This window comes from Drosophila mojavensis, unplaced genomic scaffold (assembly GCF_018153725.1).
Source record: "Drosophila mojavensis isolate 15081-1352.22 unplaced genomic scaffold, ASM1815372v1 contig_80, whole genome shotgun sequence".
Classification (NCBI taxonomy): Eukaryota; Metazoa; Arthropoda; class Insecta; order Diptera; family Drosophilidae; genus Drosophila; species Drosophila mojavensis.
Window position 1 is genome coordinate 1,488,848 of NW_025318906.1, and position 21,451 is coordinate 1,510,298.

General features: G+C 39.9%; 2 protein-coding genes across 3 annotated transcripts in view; one reads left to right on the top strand and one right to left on the bottom strand.

Annotated features, from left to right (window-relative positions):
- LOC6578367 (zwei Ig domain protein zig-8) overlaps window positions 1-21,451 on the bottom strand; it is an 86,951-nt gene that overhangs the window by 25,195 nt on the left and 40,305 nt on the right. For both annotated transcript variants that reach the window (XM_002004244.4, XM_032729969.2), the window contains exon 2: window positions 8,083-8,249. In XM_002004244.4, coding sequence (XP_002004280.3) covers window positions 8,083-8,249 — 167 coding nt within the window. The remainder of the gene's footprint in view (window positions 1-8,082; window positions 8,250-21,451) is intronic.
- LOC6578368 lies at window positions 1,410-5,862 on the top strand. The gene is made up of 6 exons (XM_002004245.4): window positions 1,410-1,632; window positions 1,690-2,224; window positions 3,508-3,642; window positions 4,650-4,869; window positions 4,942-5,003; window positions 5,068-5,862. Exons 1-6 carry the CDS (start codon window positions 1,566-1,568, stop codon window positions 5,555-5,557), a joined length of 1,509 nt encoding a protein of 502 aa, XP_002004281.2. The 5' UTR covers window positions 1,410-1,565; the 3' UTR covers window positions 5,558-5,862.

Sequence of the window (21,451 nt, forward strand, 5' to 3'; positions counted from 1 at the left end):
TTTGCTCTTTGATATAGACATAGAAGTTGCCCTTTTTTGTTGTGGGATGCGCTGTCGTAAGAGTATATTGATTGGGAGAAGCAATGAAGAGAATGGAAGAGTGTATCCTATTAAAGTTAGCTTGATGCAAAACATGTTTGTTTATCGATAGTTGTTGATAGCGATATATATGCCATATTGTCAACTTTTGTAGAGATTTTTTTATTATTTATATCTCATTCAGATCAGCCGAAGCACATTAAAGTCGCGTCTTCTCTCTTCATACATCTTCTATAGCAACCCTTTGCTGTCTGTTAGAGTATTCAATCTTCGATAGCTTCTTGATAGATGCCGGACTTGTTTTTCTGACTTGTTTTTCGTTTGTATATTGAGTCTTGTTCTTGTTGCTGTAGTTGCTACATGACCAAATTGCGGGTTCCTCTCATGTTGTTGAACGGAACGCGCTTATGAGAATGTTTTGCGTTGGCTTTGCGTCCGCCGTAATAAATCAACGAAGCCCACGAGCTGAATCCTGTGAAGTCAAGTTTGAACAAGCGGATTCAAGCAGCTTCCGGCGCTCAAGCAGGGGCAGCAAAAAAAAAAAAAAAAAAATGAATATACAAACTGACGCACACGGCAGGCAAAAAGGGAGTAAAAATGTTTTGAAGCAGCAGTTTTGGTATGGTAATGACACACGCAGACAGGAGTTACTCCTACACCCACACAAACAGAGCGAGAGAGAGTGGGAGGAGATGCAGAGAGTCAGACTGCTGCAGAGGAGCCTAACGAACTAACAGCGCGGGCATAAATTACCCGAGACTTTCGAGTGCATAGTCCAGGCCAGAAATAGCACAGCGCTCGATAGTAGCAGGAGTCGAAGGTGTTGGGTGTACTGTATATTGAGTTGGGAGATGGAAGATGGTTAGGGTAGTTTTTTTTAGAGTTTTTTTTTTTTCTGTTAGCCAAGCGGCGACAAAGTTATTTGCCGTAACTGTTACACTTTCAATTTGAGTTTATGGGCAGTAGCTGTGGGTGACAGCGCGCGGTTCCACTCTGTCAATTACAATTAATGTTTGTTTTCGCATTTCGGGCTTTTTTGTCTCCGCCCCCGCGACACCGACACCGACACCGACACCGCTCCTGCTTTAGTTGTGTTTGCTCCAACTCACAAACTAACTAATTGCTGATCAAAAACATTGGGAAACTAAAAAGTGAAAAGTGGTTGGGCGAATGAATTGAATGAATCGCTGGAGTTGTGCAGCACTTGTGCTGGGTAAGCTTTTTTGCAACACTCATTTAGACAAATGTAGGATTATGTGTGAAGACTACTGTTCCAATACTACAGCTAGTAAAGTTTTCTAAGGTAAAGTCAACCTAAGCTAAAACCTATGAAAATCATATATATTCACATAGAATCAAGCAATCTCTGAATTATATAGAAAACGTAATTGAGTTTAACAGCACACAATCATACAATAGCAAACGATCAGAGGTTTTTTTTTTACAAGCGGAATGTGTTTAAATTTTGGTTAATTTATACCACAAGTAACAATTAAAGCGCAACTCAGCGTACCCATTCAATTTTGATGATAGTCAGATATTCTCCAGCCACATTTGATAAGAGCGCCGAAACAATGGAGAGCGAAAGATTTGGTTAGCTGAACTGCATGAGTGATAGCCACATTTATCAATATGCTGTTTGCTTTGCAGATGCAAGTGGCGGCGTGGTGGAGCAGGATGCGCTGAAGCCGGAGACAGCGCTGCAGCTGGATATTGAGGAGCTCGTGTCGAATAGCAGCGCCGATGATACGCCACCTTCGATGATCATTGTCGAGACATGCATCAACTCCGTGGAGCCGACGAATGCGTCCAAGCAAATCGAAAAAGTCGAAAAGATCGAGAAGGGCGACAAGGAAGCAGCGAATGAACAGGCTGGCTGCTCCATTACGCTGGGCCTCAAGCCGAACGTGCAGTTCCAGCTGCTCTCGACGAACACTGAGAAGCTCAACCAGTCGCTGGCCCACACGGAGGCAGCCCTGGCTGCGGCGAACATCTCCACGTGCGCCGCAGCCAAGCCGGCGGGCAGCGAGCTGGTCATGGCCCCCGTGCTGCGACGCTGTGCGGACAGTGGAACGCAATGCAATAATTTGAATCTCGACTGCGAGGCCTCCAACTCGAGCGACTCGATGCCATCGATTGGCTCGCTCGTCTGCCGCATTTGCCACAATGCGGATAATCCCGAACAGTGAGTAGCACCATAAATCCAGCGTTGTCCATTTAATATCTATAAACACATCTAATGGCCATGAATTAAGCCAAGTGGCGTCAGGCCTCGTGCTCTGTGTGTGGGGTGTATGCGACTAGGTTTTGACCTGTATTCGGAGTTTATTTCAGGGCGTACCGTAGAGCCACTGGCTATATTGATTGTTTGAAATTGCATGTGTCGTGGGGTTTGCCACGATCAAGATCAAGATCTTTGTGAGAGCTAAGTTCTGAAAATGGACGCCTCTTTCTTCTAATTTAGAATATTTATTTAAGGCAGAAATATTAAGTTTTAATCATAGGCAAATTTTCAATATGGAAACAATATTTTGTATGGGAGCAAAGCTTCGTTAAATGAATATCTAAAGTAGAGTAAATTATAGAAATAAGTGTAATTTATTAAAATATATTTTTCCAAGCTCTAAAATTGTTCGAGAATCTTTCTTTAAGCATAATCTTTAGGGAAAAAATTAAAATTCAAATTTTATTAAAATTATAATTAATATTAATTTAACATTTTATAATTTAATATTTAATATTTTTTTAAATTAAATTGAAAATTACGCAAATTAAATTTTTTCGTACATTTTTAAATACTTTAAATATATTTATAACATATATTAGTATATTTTCAGTAAATTTATTTAATTATAATGATGAATTCTAATATATACATATATATAATTTTTTTTAGTTTAACAATTTTATTTAAGCTTTAAAGTTATTTATTTTTTAGCTAGTTTTTATTTTATTTTATTACATTTTTTTTTAAGTTTTTCATGCTTACAAAATTCCAGCTACACTCACAATGCAATATACCACCCTTTGTTCACTGTCGTTTCCAGGGTATATTGTGAATTGGGCATGTAACCGCAAAGTGCGTAAAATTAATTGCATGACATTTTAATAAAATTAGCGTAATGGCCGTAATACTTAAACAGTTTCTATATGGATATATATGCATGTATGTAAATATATATACATACATATATGCATATATTTATATATTCATAGTTGATCTGTGTATTTGCCTGTAAATATTATTATTTATTCAAGTTATTAAAATGCAGTCGTAGTCGCAGTCGCAGTTGCAGTTGCATTTGAAAGCGAGTCGCGACATATGTACGTATTTCAGCTGCATGCTGTTTACGCCGGATGCTGTTTGCTCATCTGTCCGCACATTTAATCCTGCCCCGCTTTTTGCTATTGTTGTTAACGCCGCTCCCCACTCCCTCTCGCTCTCTCTTTCTCTCTCTCTCTCCGCAGACTGGTGTCGCCCTGTTTGTGCAAGGGCTCGCTGACATATGTGCACGTGCACTGCCTGGAGCGTTGGATTAGCACCTCGCGCTGCACAATCTGCGAACTGTGCCAGTTTCATTATAACACGGAACAGACGCTACGGTAAGTGCAATAAAGACCTGATTCATGCTATGCCTCCCCCTCGGTTGCCCACGTCGAGTGCCAACACAATTCAAAAACACTGGGAAAAACTCTACCAGCTGTGCATCCACTTGACACTCAACTTCATCAGCAGCCACTTGGTTAGAGGTTGCCAGGCTTAGTGCGATTGCTACAACTCTGGCTCTAGGGCTTGGACTGGGACTGGCGCTAGGGTAGAGCTCGGTCCCGGCTTTGGCACTTTTGAATCAGTGAATGCTTTGGAGCTGGCTAATTGGTCCACATTTGAGACGCCTTTGTGATACTGAGAAGGGCGTACCGTAGAGCCACTGGCTATATTGGTTATTTGCAGTTGTATGTGTATTGGGGTTTGCCCTGCTCAAGATCCGGTAACAAGTTGATTAAGCCGTTGGCTAGGGCAACTGGGTATATTGGTTGCTTGGAGTAGTATTTGATGATTTGCCTGCTCAATACCAGCTAAACTGTAACTTCATAGAGGATATAGAGGTTAAGAATGTAGATGAAGCTGAATCGCTATAAGTCGAGAACTATAAGAGTAAGAGGTATCAAATTTGGTATAAAGATACTATTGAGGAGTATATACAGCTAAGAGTTATTAGTTTCTTCACATTTTGTATACGTAGCTTACGAACTAAGAACTGTAAAAACCAGAGAGTACATTTGACATTTAAACTAACGATTTTTGTAAGCAACTAAACCAAACTTAATATCTTAGTCTATTGGTATATCTTTTGGATAAACAAATCAATATTCCGATATATAGATTAGATAATCCGATTTATCTATCTCTATATCTCTCTATCGATAGCTCGTACATTTAAAAAATTTTCTATTGAGACTTTCCTTTGCTCACAACACAAACTTTAAGCTTTAAGTTTCGAGTAGTCAGCAGTCTGGCTCACCCGCCTCATTTCACGCTTGTTGAACTCTGCTTTGTACCGTTGTTGTTGGAGCTGCGACCTCATCCACAATTGGCGTTTCCGTTGCAGCTACACGTGCCTGCAGTCGCTGCGCTTGTGGTACTCGCGTGCTATGAGCCGGCGTGCACTGCAGGAGGATTGCCAAATGTTCTCGTTGCTGACGCTGGTTGCATTCGGCATTATTGGCACCTTGCTGGTGGGCATACAGTACTATGCGATGCACACGCAGTCGTGGGGCTTGAGCAAGCTGTGGACCAAGTCTTGGATGTTATTCTTCTTGTTTATGACGGTGTGTATGGGGACTCTCGCTGCTCAGCTCTCTCTTCCTCTCTCTCTCTCTAACTCAACTGCTGTCCCACAGATAACGGTTTATTTTGCGAATATCTACATGTTAATCAAATCACAGTTGACGCCTTGGTATCGGTAAGAATAGGCTGAGGTTTGGCTCCTCTTTCGGACCTCTAATAGAACTGTGCCTCTCCCCCAGCTGGTGGCAATCGGCGCGTGATATAAAGCTCATTCTGGAGAATCGACGACCCTTTCCGAATCCCAATCGAGCACAACCCCTACAGCTAACCGTAGACACAGCTTCGACGACAGCCTCAATGTTCACACATCACGATCAACATGACATGCCGCAGCGTTCTTCCCAGCGACGCTTTGGAACGCCCTCATCGAGTGTCTCCTCGCTGCCGAGAGGCCCGCCCCCCGTCGCTATGGTGAAGCAGCCAGTGCCAGGCCTGACCACGGCCAAGCCAGAGGAGCCAACTACTTGCATCGCAGCGGCCATGATCAGCGTTAGCTCAAAATCAAATCCAAGTCCCAATCCGAATCTCAATCCCAAGTGCAGCTATTCTGCTGATGCTGACGCAAGCGCCGGCATGCCAAATGACAAAAAACAACCACAGCAGCAGCACCAGCAGCAACAACAACAGTCGCAGCAGCATCCGTTGATGGAGGAGAAGGCAAGCAACTAAGTAGTCTGTAATGCCCAGTGGACAGTTTGTAATTAAGGCTTCAAGGGCAAGGCTCCGGGCTGGCTCTCGAATGTTTGCCTGCCATTTATTTAATGTACTTTCAATGCTTTTAATGAACTCAACAGAACCCAAGTTGTCTTAAACGAGCTAAGCTTTTATTTTTCGTCTTGTCTATGCACAGAAAACACATTCAGCATGGCGTAAGCCGGGTATATTGGTGCTGTAAGAGCTCATGTATGATAGACACGATAAAAATATGCATATCTCAAAATAATAAAACAATGCTGATTAGACTTCATATCAAATGTGATTTTCTGCGTTGGTATTTCTTTTTATTGGTAGCTCAAGAGATGTAAGAGAAGAAGAGGTCATGTTTTTTATGAAGGAACTTTTAAGAGACATAGAATATTTCAGTTTCAATAATATCTGGGTGTTTTATTATAAAGAGGCAATCTCCAGCTCAAATATTGATACTTAATCTTCTATTAAGAAACCGATACATACATAATATATTTGATTCGTTGTCTTCTCAAATGTATCTAATCTAGTTTTAGATTTGATGTTACTCACATTATCATATCATATCATAGCATGTCAATTATTCATAGATAACTCGAGAACTAGATGTAAGAAGCAGAGATATTAACTATAGAACGCAAGCTCTATACAGTCGAACTATGTTTTAGTTTTCAGAGATCCACTCCATGGAGTATTAGAAATATAAAAACTATAATAACTGAAGCAGATAGAACTAATAGATATTCTCTTTACATGTATCTCTCTTATAAATGCAAATATAAAATATTGGAACTTTCTTAAATCATCAATGACATCAAGTTCTTAACTATATTCCAATATCTTGCTCTATTTCTAGAGTAGCGCTAGGTCGATTTTCACATTTTTTGCTCACAGCGCGCTGCGGCTCTGTATTAAGCCGTGTGTCTGCACTTGGCTGGCTTCCTTCACGCAGCGCACAACTTCCGCTTCCGCCATGAGCTGGTGCAAATTAAAGCTGATAGCGTTGGCGTGTCCTTAAGGACATTGCCTGCCTGCCTGCCGCATGCAGGCTGCCAGGCAGCGTGATGGCATAGCCAGTCACGTGATTGATGGCTCATAAATTAGTCATTTCGTCTTAGCCAACGCACAGCACCTCACGACCTGTCTCTCTCGCTCATTCGCCCTGGCAGGCAGTCGTTAGCCGGGCTGTCGCCTGAAACATTTTTCGCATCGAGTGCAGCCTCAGTAATCAAGGCGTAATTTGGCCTAGTCCTGGGCATTTAATATACAGCTACAGTTTGCCAGCATAAATCCCTCCACTTCAGTTCGAACACAACACGCACCGGCTTGCCCCGCCCCGTCCCGCCCCTCTCCGCCCACCAGCGGGCATATTTGCGTTTTTCGTGACCGCCCAAAGCTGTTCCCCTGCGTGGGCCTGGGCCTCGCTGCTGATGTTGACATATTAGGCATAGACGGGCTCTGGGCACCCATGTCCAGCACACATTTTGGCAAAGGGTTAGCAGCCCGCCGACCTTCAATCAATGTTGCTGCTGGGCAATCGCTGCGCCACATCAAGCCAAATGATTGAACGCTGCTTCAAATCCCCATTGCTTTCAATTTCATTTCTTTTCTTGTTCCTCCTCCTTGCTTTTCTTGTTTTGTAAGTCGAAAAAAATTGAAGGCAAAGTCAAGTCAAGTAGTTTTCTTGGTACATTCTTGACGGTCTTAGCTGCCAAAATGGCAAAGAAAAAAAAAAAAAGAAAAAGAAATAGAAGAAATAAGAAAGAAAAGTTATCAAGCAGCAAAGCTTTTATAAGCACTAATCTCCAAGGAATTGTTATGTTGCCAAAGTAGTTCATATTTCCATTTCCGCGAATTGCTTTGTGCTCGGCATTTGAGTAGTAATTCACTTATTTGCTTTTCACGGCGGAAATACTTTAATGGCCAAAACAAAATAAAAAATAAAAATAAAAATAACTTTTGTTTTTAAGAGCAGCTAAGCCCAAACTTCAGCTCTGCAGTTCAAAAGCAAACAGCTAATATATGAAGCGACGTTTGTAATGATATAGTATATATACTATAGTAGTATAGTATTATAAATTTTCTATTATTAATTATCTTTTATCAGTTATCTATTAACAAAGTCTCTGTATTGGGTTTTCTTTCTGTTCTGTTTTTTCTTCAGCATATCTCATATCTCATTTCTCATATCTCATATCTCATGTCCCATGTCTCATATCTCATTTCTCATATCTGATATCTCATATCTCATATCTCATATCTCATATCTCATATCTCATATCTCATATCTCATATCTCATATCTCATATCTGATATCTCATATCTCATATCTCATATCTCATATCTCATATCTCATCTCATCTCATCTCATCTCATCTCATCTCACCACACCTCATCTCCCCTCTTCTCTTCTCTTCCGATCGGCTTAAGCCCATTAATTTTCAACTAATAGTTAAGCCCATCAATTCTCAACTTTATCCATATATACTCATATATTATATACTTACGTCCTTATCGCCCAGTCGCTCCACTCGGCAGTGCAGGAAGCCCGTTTGGCCCACTGTGACGGTCAAGTTACGTGGAACATCAAAGTCAAAATAGGGCAAGAGATTTGTGGGTGAAATTGTAGTTGTTGTCGTTGTTGGTGGCGTCGGTGCCAAAGCTGCGCTGTAGCCTATAGAAAGTGAGAGAGAAAGAGAAAAAGCAGTGTGAAAATGTTGTTGCATACAATAAAAAAAAAAAAAAACTTTTGCCAAATGGAAATTTATTTTCATTTTCATTTTCAACGTGCATATGTATTGTGTGTGAGCAAAAACAAGTCGACACAATCAGACATATGTGTTAGTGTGTGTGTGTGTGTGTTGTGCACAACGCACAAAAACCGAAAAGTAATAAAATTCTCATAAAAATACAACAGAAAAACGCAAAAATCTTTAGCATATAAATATATGGCACAGCTTTGGCACATTGTAGATATGTACATAAATATATGTATATGTGTGCATATATGGATATATATGCGTTTGCGTTATATAGATTTGAATATGGATTATTAACGATTCGTTGTAAATGCGGATTTATTTATAACAGCTCATTTTTGTCTCCCTCTCTCCCTCGCTCTTTAGCTGTATATACAGGCGCCCATTCGATTGTTGTGTGTGTGTGTGTGTGTGTGTGTCTGTGTGTGCGCGTGAGTACACAGAGGCATTTTGAGCTCAAGGCTAGGATTTAATGCGGCATTAACAAACAAACCGCAGCTCGGAAGCAATATGAAACGAAATTTAATTGAAAATTAATATGGCTGCCACTCGAATTCATCGAGAAGAGAGAAAGAGAGTGGGGGAGAGAGGCAGCGAGAGAGAGGGATGGCTTCTTTGGCTTCTTTTTGACTATGTTTTTGGCAGTCCAACTTCGAGCACGTTAGATAAGCGCGCTGGCCAAAAGCAAACCTCGATTCGTATTCGAAATAAGTTCATCAATTGGAGATTTGAGCTTGAGCGACAGTGTCTCAGCAAAGTTTTTGCACATCAAAGCGCTTTCGTTCCGAAATCAGCGTAGCAGGGCGCAGGCAGCCAACTGGAATACGAATAATTGAATGAGAAGGCACCAGAAGGCAGCAGGCAGCAGGCAGCTGGCAGGAGGCAGCAGGCAGACAGGAAGCCAACCAGTTTATCGAACTTTGAACTGGAATTGCGAAAGTATCGCTGGGCAGGAGGCGGGGCAGCAGCTATACGCCTAACGTGTTGCTAGAGTCGGAATGTATAGCGCATAAAAGTATGCTACGTTTTTTCGGGTGCCTCTCCGCTTGCTCTTCAACTGCTGTTGCACATTTCCTTTTCCGCACGCGCCGCCAAAAAGCACGCAACAAATTTTGAGGGAGAGAGAGAGAGAGAGAGAGAGACAGACAGACAGAACAAAAAGTTTTTGGCCAACACGCGCAAAAAGGCAGCTGCAAAACATACGCAAAACTTTTTACCACATGCGTATGAATCGAGGGCCTGGGCGTGGCTATATAAGGGCAGGGCGTCGGTGGGGGAAGTTGGTAACTCTGCCATGACAAATTTTACGATTTACTGTTGAAAATTCGAACACAAAGTTAAATTTAATGTGCGCCCGCAACATTTCAAGTACGTGCCCCACCAGCCAGCTTAGCCAATACGCAAAGTATTCAGAAGGAAAAAAAAAAAAAACACAAGAAAGTGTAGATAATTCTAAAAACAACACGGAAAATCCAAAAGAGATAAAGAGGAAGAAACGCGTGTAAAGTGTGGAAAAGAAAAGCAATTTCTATAGATATGCACCACAACTTGAGAGCTAGCGAACTAAGCGACTAAGACAGAGAGCGAGAGAGATAGAGAGAGAGAGAGAGAGAGAATGGAATTTGCATATTTAATTTGCTGTTTGATATCCGGAGGTTAAACTAAGTATATCCACGGCGCAGATATGCGATAAGAGAACTTGAGTACAGCTATATCCGTTGGGATAGGCAAAAAAAGAAAGAAAAAAAAATACAACAAAATTGAGAGACGAAGAAAATCATGGGACGTGATTATGAAATAGTTGTTGTAAATGGAAACGTGTCAAAAACACATGCAAAGACACACGCAAATTAACGCAAAGCATAGAGTACTATATACCCTGTACACTATGAATGAGACTATAGGATAGTCTAGTTTTATGTGTGCCTATAACTTCATCCAATCTTTAACTTATGTATGATGAGATGTGTAAAATGTGTTTGGCACGTTTATTCAATGGTTGATAGATTGATTGAGAGATTGATTAATGGATGGATGAATGGATGGAATCAATCAGAGCGAGCGGTTGATATATATTTAGCCCATTTGTAAGCCTATTAATTTCAGCCAAGGTCTATAAATTCTATAATGAAGAAATATTTATCATATTTCTTCAATGACTGATTGATTGAATGATTGGTGTATTTTTAATCTTTTAAAAACTATAGCACATAGTCAAGACCTTGTTAGGGGTCTGTAAATCTGATTAATAGACTAATAAGTGTAGCCTTGATTTAGGATTAGCTATCTCTAATTTTCAGATTGATTGATGATTGATTGATCTATTCAAAAAGTTGTATAGTTCTTAAATGATTATATTTTTTAACATTAAAGACTAAATCAGAATTTTGAAGCAACAACAAGGTCCAATGCAACATAGAAACGGGTCTGTGTCCGCGATTGATTGATTGATGGCTGCAGTCTAGTCCAAGTGTAATTAAAATGCCATTGTTGGATTCGATGTGGATGGAACTCGAGCACAATCAAACAGCAGCACAGCTGGCAAGCATTATCGACTAATTAACGCGCAGGCTTGAGCCCGACTAGCAGATACCCTGCAAAAGTTCGAGCTGATATGCTGATTGAATTTCGGTCAAAAACTGATGAAATTCTATTGGAGTTGATGCTAATGAAGTCTACGGCTGAGCCTACTTATTGACTCACTCATTTTCGTATTTACGCCCGCGCTACTGCGCGCAGGGTATTAAGGGCGGAGCCATATCTAGCTGTAACCTGGCTAACAACGCGGTTCGCATGGCTAACGGCCCCTGCACTTGCCTTGCCGCTCACCCATGGCTAGAGCTCTGGCCAGGCGCAAACCTAACGAAAATTAGCTTTGGAATTTTGCACGTATGCGTGCGTGCGGCATGGAAATGCGTGGGAAATACATGGCAACGGCTACGAAACGTGTCCTGCTCTGTAGCTGTAGCTGTAGCTGAAGCTGAACTTAATTTATTGTTTATCAGCGGGCATGAAATTTATGACCAGAGCGAAGCTAAATGTGTTTGTGTGTGTGTGTGTGTGTGTGTGTGTGTGCGTGTTTTGGGTGTTTGCTAATTTTAAGTTTATGCATCGAAAATTTTGCTGCGTGCTCATGTTGAGCAAATTAACGATGCGGCTGGCTGGAAAAACGAGGCTCACCAACACACACACACACACACACACATATACACATATACACAGCTGTTGTTGTTTGAGCCACTTAGCTATCGATCAGAGCGGCAGATACACGCAGAAAACAAGCACAACAGCTGCTGTTGTCAGAATTTTGGCTTTAAGCGCGTTTAATCAAAAGCAAGCCAGAAATTGGCATGATACATGACGGCCAAATAGCTGGAATATGCGGGCCATGCCCAACGGCTTTTTGGCCTTGGCTTACAAATTAGCAAATGTGGTGGAAAATTTTACCGAGTTTACATAACGCAAAATTTTGCCCACAATTTATGAATGTCGTTCACTCCCAGCGCACATTTTAATAGATCGCCTGGCAAGCCAAAGCAAATTGAAAGCCACGCTATGCTGTCTACACATAACCGATATACCCTTTATGGGCACATTAATTGAGCGTTAAATGGATTGGTTTTGCTTTATGCAAATCGTAGACAAACATTGGCGCACGCCAAACAAACAAACTGCGTGTGATTAGTGGGACGCGTTGGTGCTGTGACATGCCTAAACTACCGGCAAATAGTATGCGCATGCCAAAGTAAATATTCAGCGAGGGAGCGAGCACGCTGAGGGTGTTGGCGGCTCATAATCTGCAATCAATCGGGGTGAAAACCAAACAAGCTTAGAAACCAATCAACCAAGCTAGTTCAGAGGTGACTATAGATATACATAGCTGTGCTTGAATTGTCACATTTGCAGGGTATATGCTCGCACATCAGCTATGTGCTCAGCTGCATGAGGCAAACATGTATTAAATATGCCCAACATCAACATTTGCGTGCTTGAGCCTTAAGGTGCTTAAATATGTAATACAATATGCAGGGTATCTGTTAGTTTATCAGCCGTGAGTATGTTTACTTTTGCTCACAGACACTATTTCCAATAAGTAGCCAAGAGGCATCTATAGAAGTGACGCCTCAATATAGCATTTCATATACAGGGTATTTGGTGGCTCATCAGTCACATGTTCGCCCATTTTCATACAGCTGACAATAAATTATTTTAAAGAATCGGGAACTTTAAGAAATTTCGTATATTTTAATGTTCATTATATATACAGGGTATCTGTTAACATATCAGTCGGACGCCTTTCTGTTTCTATTAGCTCACAGACAGGATCTCTCATGAAAGTTAGCCAAGTTGGCCATGGCCAAGAGGTTATGGCATATATCTCCTAGCAATATATGCCACAACCTCTTGTACTCCATATACAGGGTATCTGCTAGCTGGTCACACACAAGCTCATCTGCGTTTTTGATAGTCTATTAATCCATTACCTATCAAAGGTGTTCAACCTCTCGCCGTAACTTTTCCCTTAACTTATAAAAACAAAACAATTACAGGGTATGCTATAGCACATCAGTTGCCCAACTCATTACTAGCATATCTAAACTCCAATCTTCTTCAAAGTAACATGAACATATCGAATAGAAAACCTTCCTTCACCACATACAGGGTATCTAGCAAGCACAGCCAACGCACACTCTGGCCACATTCTGTTTACAAGCAAGGGCCTGGCCAAGACGTCGCAGGATATATAGCCGTGATCCCAGCACTTAAGGTTAAGTTGCAACTGACAACACATTTTGACGCATTGAGTGGCTGCCACTGCAGCTGCACTCGACGCGGCGCCTGTTGACTTGCCACAAATTGTCTAGACTGCAGATAAATAGAGATGGCTGTATGAGGCAAGTGTGTGTGTGTGAGAGAGAGCGAGTCACAGTCGAAGTAGCTGCTGCTACAGACGCTTTTAAATATGTTGAACTATCGATTATGTTGCAAAAAAGTTTCCTCACAGCTAAAAAACACACACAAAAGGGGGCGTGGCAGGGCGAAAAAAATAGCTAAAGCAGCTAAACTTATTTGACTGAAGCTAACTAAGCGCGGGCTTTGATTGAAAATATATTTTTGGCAGCAGCTGATTGAGCACCAAGCATGGGCATTAGTATAAATATTATTAACTGATTCGACTTGGCTCTATATATAAATATAAATTGTTTAATTATATATGTATATCCTACACAATGCCATTTCCATTGCGTGTGCTTGATAGCCAAATGAAGGCAAATTAATTCAAATCGCGTGGATCTGAAAGGCTCTATAGAACTATAATGGAAGTTAATTAAAGCCCAATGGGCATTAGGCGTGGGTACATAGAATGGGAAATTAGTTCTATGCAAGTCCAGGTAGAGCGCAGGACACAATCTATGTATGCCCCGCTTGAATATGTAAGCACTTAGACTGAGCTAAAGTTTTATGTGTTTTTATTATACCCTGAACCTGCGCAAAATGGGAAATCCGAGTATAAAGATTTTGTGCAAGAATATGCAGCAGGCAGACCACTTAAGAGGGGTGAGGAGCAGAGTGGCTATCGCTATGACCATGTGAGTTTACATGTATAAGTGTGTGTGTGTATGTTTGTCAGTGTACAGGGTAACTTCTAGTCGAGCAGTGCTCACTACAAATCTCTTAATTTTTTCGAATTCGAATTATAGCTGAGTTGCTTTTAATTTACACTAAATGTGCATTAGGCTTAAAGAGAATGTGAGTTAGAGCGAGAGAGGGGATTAGCTAGGGAGTGAGAGAGATGGAGCTAGTTGGAGCTGCAGCTCAAGTTTCGTCTGCTTTTTATTCATTCGTTAAGTTGTAGCGCAGACTTACATGCGAGTCTCCCACTCTCTGCCTCCCACTCTCTCTCACTCTCTCCCTCCCACTCTCTCTCTCTCTCTCTCTCTCTGTGTGTCGTGTAAAACTTTTTTGATGCGTAGCCATTTTTATGGCATAACCCGAGGCGCAAAGTCTGGCTCCAGCGCTGTCTTGAATTGACTGGATAGTTCTGCTGGGGCGGGTAGCTAATGTTATTAGTGTCGCGCTCGGAATTTATTATGGCTGTTTCGCAGTTGTTGTTTCTCTTTTTATATATATATAAAAATTTTGTATTTTTGCTGTTAACCAATTGAAGCTGGCTCATATGAATGCTTAAATACTTTGACTCGTATTAGGCGCATGACTCACGCACATGAATCTCATTCATTTGAGTCTGTTAGGCAATCGAAGCGCTCTGACTGTTGACACTGTAAAGGCTCAGCAGCGCCGCCTTCCGATTCGTTTTCTTCTTCTTCTTCTTCTTTTTTTTTGTCGCGACGTTGTCGCATTTCAATGAGCATTAAAAAAGAGAAAGAGATAAAGAAGATGGAGCAGCAGCAGCAGCGACAGGGCGCACTTCTCATTTAAATCTCAGGCCGGAGTCTCTTTTTGGCTGACAGTCGCATAATATATGTGCCACATACGCGTGCCGAGCTGCCACATTTGCATGCGCATCACATGTCAGCGATGACGATGCTCGAAATATAGCCAAAAAAAAAAAAAAAAAAAATGAAGAGAAATTGCGAGCGGAAACGAAAATCAGATAAACGTTTGCTGAATGGCGCCCATGGCGACAACTGACTGACTGACGGATATGCCTCGTAAATTCTCGACAAGATTTGTAAGATCGTTAAGAGCACAAGCCAAAAAAAAAACATGAACATCAAAATCTATGAAATCATAAAATACGACAAATGCTTCAAGTTAAGGGAATACCCTCAACATTGATTCAATATTTAAGCAGATTACGTTTGACAAACCAATTCGGCGTTTTTCAATATACTAAATACCCAAAAGGTGTTTTTTTAACAATAAATTGTTGTCGAGCTGAGTGTGTTGACAATGCCAAATACACACACGCACACGCACACACATGCAGTGACACACTCACTGTTGGTGTTGGCAGCGTAATACATTGAGTCAAAGTGCTGGCGTTTGCAGCTTTGCGAGAACATTTCAGGCAGGCATTTTCTGCTGAGCACAGCATTTGCACAACTAACCCCACACACACACACACACACACATTCGCACACTCGCACACCCATGCCCTAAATGATTTGACATACAAAAGTGCTACAGTTAAATACAGACATGAATCGTTTGCAGTTTACATTTGCTGTTTGCACAAAGAAGTCCACACACACACACACACGCACACGCACAGGAGTTCGCCTCCCGTTTGAATTGTATTTTGGGCTACTTTAAAGCAGAGCTTTAAATTGTAAGAGAGCGACAGGGATAGAGAGAGCTGCGAGTTTATTTATTATGCAGTTTTATTGGTTAACCCGACTGCACGCAGAAAGCACTTAAATATAATTGCATTTAATTTTTGTATTGCGCATCCACTGCGTATGCGTAATGCGCATATAACGCATACGCCATGCATGCCACCAACATAAAGTTCTCAGCGCGTGTGCGTGTGTGTGTGCGTGTGCGTGTGTGTATGCAGTCAATTATAGACAAATTGTTGCCAATTGCTTTGCTCGCATATATTTATCAATTTTTCATCGCCCCTCTATGCCCAATCTCTGCGCCTGGCAATTTTCTATTTGAATTGACTTCATTTTGTCGATACTTTTGTGTGCTGCGGCCCGCTGCGGCTAGCTGCGGCAGCAACTGCTAGCTACGCACTTAGGCGCGACAATTAATTTACGGCGCAGACGTTTGCCAAGCCATAAATTATGCCTGGACTGCGAGCCTGTGCCACATGGCGTATGCATAATGTGCGCAAACCAAGAGCGAGAGTTGCCCAAATAAATGTAAACGAAATCTCAAAGAGAGAGTGAGCTACAAAATATATGGAAATCTATATGTATAAGTGTATGTGTGTGTGTTTGAATTGCGGCCAGCATATTCTTATGACAGTTTCTCACAATTTGCATAGCATAAATTTGCTTTAATTTATTAGATCACTAAGCACCGAGCAATTAAATTTGATTGTGCTTTAAATAATTTAGAAATTGGATTTAAATTCCAATTATTTATTTAACAGAAGAGTTTTTCAGAAAAATAAAGTGGAAATTTGATTAAGTTGATGAAGTAAGTGCATACACATATCATATGCAAATGCATTGCCTTGAGATGCTGTTTGCTGAGCTTGGGATTTTCTTGTTTTGAGCGACATGTAAATATTTGCTATAAGATTTATTATTTTATATGAATATCGTATAAATTTGTTTTTCGATGTATCAATTTATATAATTTTTATTTTCGTTATTGTTAAAATTTGTTTTTATTATATTATAAATGCTGTTTATGTGTAATATAATTTATGTTTTATTTTTATTTTATTATATTTTATTTATGTTTTACTCTTATATATTTTATATAATTTTTATCTTCAAAATTCATTAATGTATACATAACCATATTTTTTTATTTCCCTACATTCATTTATAAGTATATAATATTTATAATTTTATTTTATATTTATTATAATAATTATTGTTATTTTCTTTTCGATTTGTATACCTTAAATATTTTAATATTATTTTTTTATTTATTTATTTATTTTTATTATTTTTTTTCTTTGGCATATTTATCTATATACTTCATATATACCTATTTTTCCTATATATATGGATGATGTATATTGATTTCTATATAGTTTTATTAGTCCAATAATTTGCATTTGTAGAATTTTCTCACAGTCTGCATTGAACACTTAAATTCCCTTTTGAACTCTCCTCTCTCCCATTCCCACTTCAACAATTCTTCGAACTGCCCTTAAAAATCATGTATGCTTGATTATTGATGCTGTGTGCTTCTGACAGCGACATCATGTTAAAATGCCAATGTATGCTAGTTGTATAGATGATTAATTTTGCGCTACACTCGAACAAAACGGCAGCAACTTTTATAGAAGGAATAGAGTAAAAGAAATGGAATGCTGCTCAAGAGAAAACCAGCACATTTTACAAATGATATATCAAAATGAAATCAAAAGCATATGTACATTTATATATACACATTGTATTTATATAATATCCACTTCAATTCACTCAATTAGTGCGCTCAGTGTAGGCACACGCAACTTGAGTTGGACAGCCTAATTTGGTTGAAATGTAGTGGCATCCATGAGTATGCGATTGTGTATGTGAATGTGTGGGTGTGTGTGTGTGTGTGTGTGTGTATTAGCCGCAGCAGCCGCACCACTAAACCACATAGCCACACCTAAGTTGAACTGCTGTTGTTGTTGTTGTTATTGCTGTTTTTGTTGTTGTTGTTGTGGCTTGTTACACTGTGGCTAATTGTGCGCTAATTGAAATTCAGCTGCTGCTTCAATTGGCCAATCAGCAATTGGCCTTTGCCAATTCGTGGCCTCGCAGCTGACAGCGGCCCCCTTGAAAATTCCATTTTCAATATGCATAAGTATAGCCAAGGCCAGAAAGCTCGATGGCATTTTGAGCTGCTCGAGCAGCACTCGAACGCGAGTTCAAAGGCTAAGGAATCTGCTTCAACTAAACATTGACATGCACAAAAGAGCAAGTTGTCAAAAGTCGATCTAGTCCATGGCTGGGGCGTGGTTCGGCTCACAGCATTTGTCGTATTTTATTTCGGGGTTTTTGACTGAAAAGTGTCCGAAAAAAATGTAGTGTGTGGCTTATAGTGTGTGGGCGTGGCGCTATTCGCTGTGATGTGCGTGGGCCGTTCGGTGCCCCTTTTCTAGTTCTGTTTTTCTCTCTTTCTTTTTGTATTGTATTGTTTTCCGGCATTTCTATTGTTCTGCTGGCAACACTCTAAGCAGAGCGGCTCAAATTGCCAAACAGACATTGAACTTTGTTCACACACACACACACACACATGCAGAGAGTAAGAGCGAAAACAAAGCAGACTCGCTGGGTCACAGTTACAGCTACAAGAGCACACACACACACACACACACACACACATACATACTCACTCACACATGACAAGCCAAAAAGTTAAAGCAAGCGACAAGCGGCGCAAAACAAAAACTGCTGCAGACTTTCGGGCGTCGCTTTTATGGCCAAGCTTGCCAGCTTCTGTTGAAATTTCTTCCATCTCTCTCTCTCTCTCTCTCTACCAGCTGAAATACCCTACAGCCATTGAAAATGGGTTACAAAGGGTATATTTGTATTGTGCAAATAAATGTAACATGCAGACGGAAGTAGCTGCTTGTAGTCTTCAGGCCTGTAGCTCTGTGTGAATGCTCCTATGAATGTTCTCTAGCAGCTAACCTTGGGTAATGTATCAAGGCTTAGAGGAAACTCTTAGTTAATAGTTTGAAAAGGCGAAGAAAAATCTGCTAATGAGAGCATCTGGAGGCTACCGAGATATATGTACAGAAAATTATTATTTTTTTTTTTTTGTGTTTATAACTCGTTTATCGTTCTTTTGGCTATGCTCAAAAAATTCTGGAGCTCAAGTGTGACTATGTGAGAAGTCTCCTAATTATAAAATCATGTTCAAAAATTCATAGGTTTTATGCTAGTTGCTTAGAATAAGTTTGTTATATAATTCGACGGATACATTTGAGACAAAAGCTCGTAAAGTTCTTCCTAAAATTTACTCAAAAGGAGAAAAGAAAAGAATAAATAATTTAAGTTTTTCTACACGCAATGTGCTCCATTAGATGAACTAACTCTAATGATGCTTAAACATTTCTTATACCAATTTAGAAATCAATATTCACTAATAAAATTTAAGCACCCTATTTTTAACTTCTTTGTGCATTTAGCAGAACAATTTGTACATTTTTTAAAAATTTATTTTTTTATTCTATGTTTATTTTGTTTTATTATTATTTTATTTATATATTTTATATTTTTTTTATTCTAATTTATTTGTTTATTATTATTATTATTATTATTATTATTATTATTATTATATTTTTTTATTTTTTTTTTTATTTATTTATTTTTTTTATTTATTTATTTATTTTTTTTTTTTTTTTGTTAATCAAAGGCTTTGGATTTTTGACTAGACTTTTGACAAACCAAAATAGAATTACAAAGCAAACAATATTTCAATTTTGACGAGCTATAATTCCCCTCCTTTTCTTGATTACTTTTGAGACTTACCGCAAAGCTGGGCATGAGAAACTTTTGGAACCTTTCCCTACACCAAGTCATGTATTCGTCTCTCTTTTTGTCACATATGAAGACCTACCATTAGCATTCAAATGCTTAAATTTCAGTTCTATGTAATCTAAGCCTTCCTTCCCTTGACAGAATCTGACTCACAGATGGTTCATATAATTTGTAAATTGTATATCATTATGATTTGCTTGCGCTCTGTAATAAAAGACGACTAGAATACCTTCGCAGTCGTGTTGACCCCGCTGGAGTTGCGTCTACGGTCTAACCTACTTCTGCTCTATCCAGTTACAGATTTCGCTGTCGTTGTTTTTGCTTTCATGATTATGTGCCTCATTTGAGGGCAGTGATTATTTTTTGCTCGTCTCTCTTTGCGCACAGCTCTGATTTAATTTAACGAAATGCCGCCAGCACAACTTGGCCTCGTTCGGTGTGGGCAACGTTTATTGGTTGAGTTTCTGGTCAATTCCTTGCGAGTCTCCGACTGTCTGCGTCTGCTGCCTCTGCTGCTGCTTCAGCTGGCTCTGGCCACTATCTGGCGCGGCTGTCATAATTCAGCGCATTTTATTAGCTTCGGCTGTTCGATAAGCATACAGCAAATGCCATTCGCATGTCATAGTTGTTGCCAAGCAGCCAGAGTCACAGCAAATTAGGTTAGACAGTGTTCGCGGGGGGCTGGACAACAATGCGTATGAGTGATTTTTATGGCATTTTTATTTGTGCCGAGATTTAAGCACATTGTATGGGCTGCTGGCTGCATTTCATTCTATTTTTTTCCTCTGGCCTTTTTCTTCGCTTTTATTGAACCTAAGCCAAGTCTAGACGCCTTGACTAGTCACATTACACTCCATTTATAAGGCAGCGCCGGATTTGGCCAACTTGTTAAGCACATTAACGCATAAAACTTGGCAAGAGCTGCGAGCAGCGCCCAAAGTAAACAACTTGCTGCAGCTGCGAAATGCAATAACTTGTTCAATATGCAATGGAAGGAAACTGAAGGCTGTTTGAGTAACATTAAAAAACACAGTTGCTGCCAATGACGGACTGGGGATACTCTGTAAGCCCAGCTGACTTCCGATTGCTGTTGCTAACTTAGTTAGGTGAAATATAAAGGTGTAGTGTGGGTGGATGATGGATAAAGACTTGGAAATAAAGGAAATTTGAACTAATTAAAACTGCCTGACTAGCAGCTACTCTATATAATGATACGAGCTGAAATAACTTTATCAATTTCGACATTGAGCGTACATCTTCTCTGTTTGATTTATATTAAACTGAGAGAGTAGTAATAGTTGAATGTACTTGAGTGCTGGAAAATCCGAGAAGGTATCGAAAAAATGAATAATTTCTTATATGCGTACACTCAAAGGCTATCTAAGTGTAAGATGTTATGGGCCTAGCTCTTATGGATCTCGACTTTGATTCAAATAAACCAAAATTGACAATTATTTCTGATGAATTTCAGGAATATATTAATACGACGTGAGAAACAAATTTTGAATGTCTTTAAAATTTATTATGTGAATTGATATATGCCTAAATTGAATGATTTTATGTCTCCTGTGGGACTTATTAATAAACATTATATAATAAACAAGTAAGAAGACTCTAGTCGCGACTGCTCGACTAGGAGATACCCTGAACCCTCTAATCTGATATTCTAATCCCTCTGCACTTCTTTTCGGCACACGTACATACACATCCACGTATTAGAACGCGCTCTGCTAACTGCGCAGTAAGCAGCGACTGCGCTTGTGCTGCGCTGCAGTGTGGGCAACATTATAAGGATTTATTTGTTGAATATTTTAATTTCTAGGCGTACAATCTTAATGAAACTTTCAGAACATAATCATAATATTTAAATGTATGTACATTCCAAAGCACAAGTCTCTAGTACTTGAAATACGCCTTTTACAAAGGTGAGGGTGAGGGGGTGGATATAGGGGTGGGGGGTAAATTACAACAAAAATCGAAATTATATAAAA

Coding starts and splice junctions, on each gene's coding strand:
- LOC6578368 (XM_002004245.4), top strand. CDS start 1,566: ATGATAGTCAGATATTCTCCAGCCACATTTGATAAGAGCGCCGAAACA. Junction 3,643..4,649: donor AACACGGAACAGACGCTACG/GTAAGTGCAATA, acceptor TTTCCGTTGCAG/CTACACGTGCCTGCAGTCGC. Junction 5,004..5,067: donor CAGTTGACGCCTTGGTATCG/GTAAGAATAGGC, acceptor CCTCTCCCCCAG/CTGGTGGCAATCGGCGCGTG.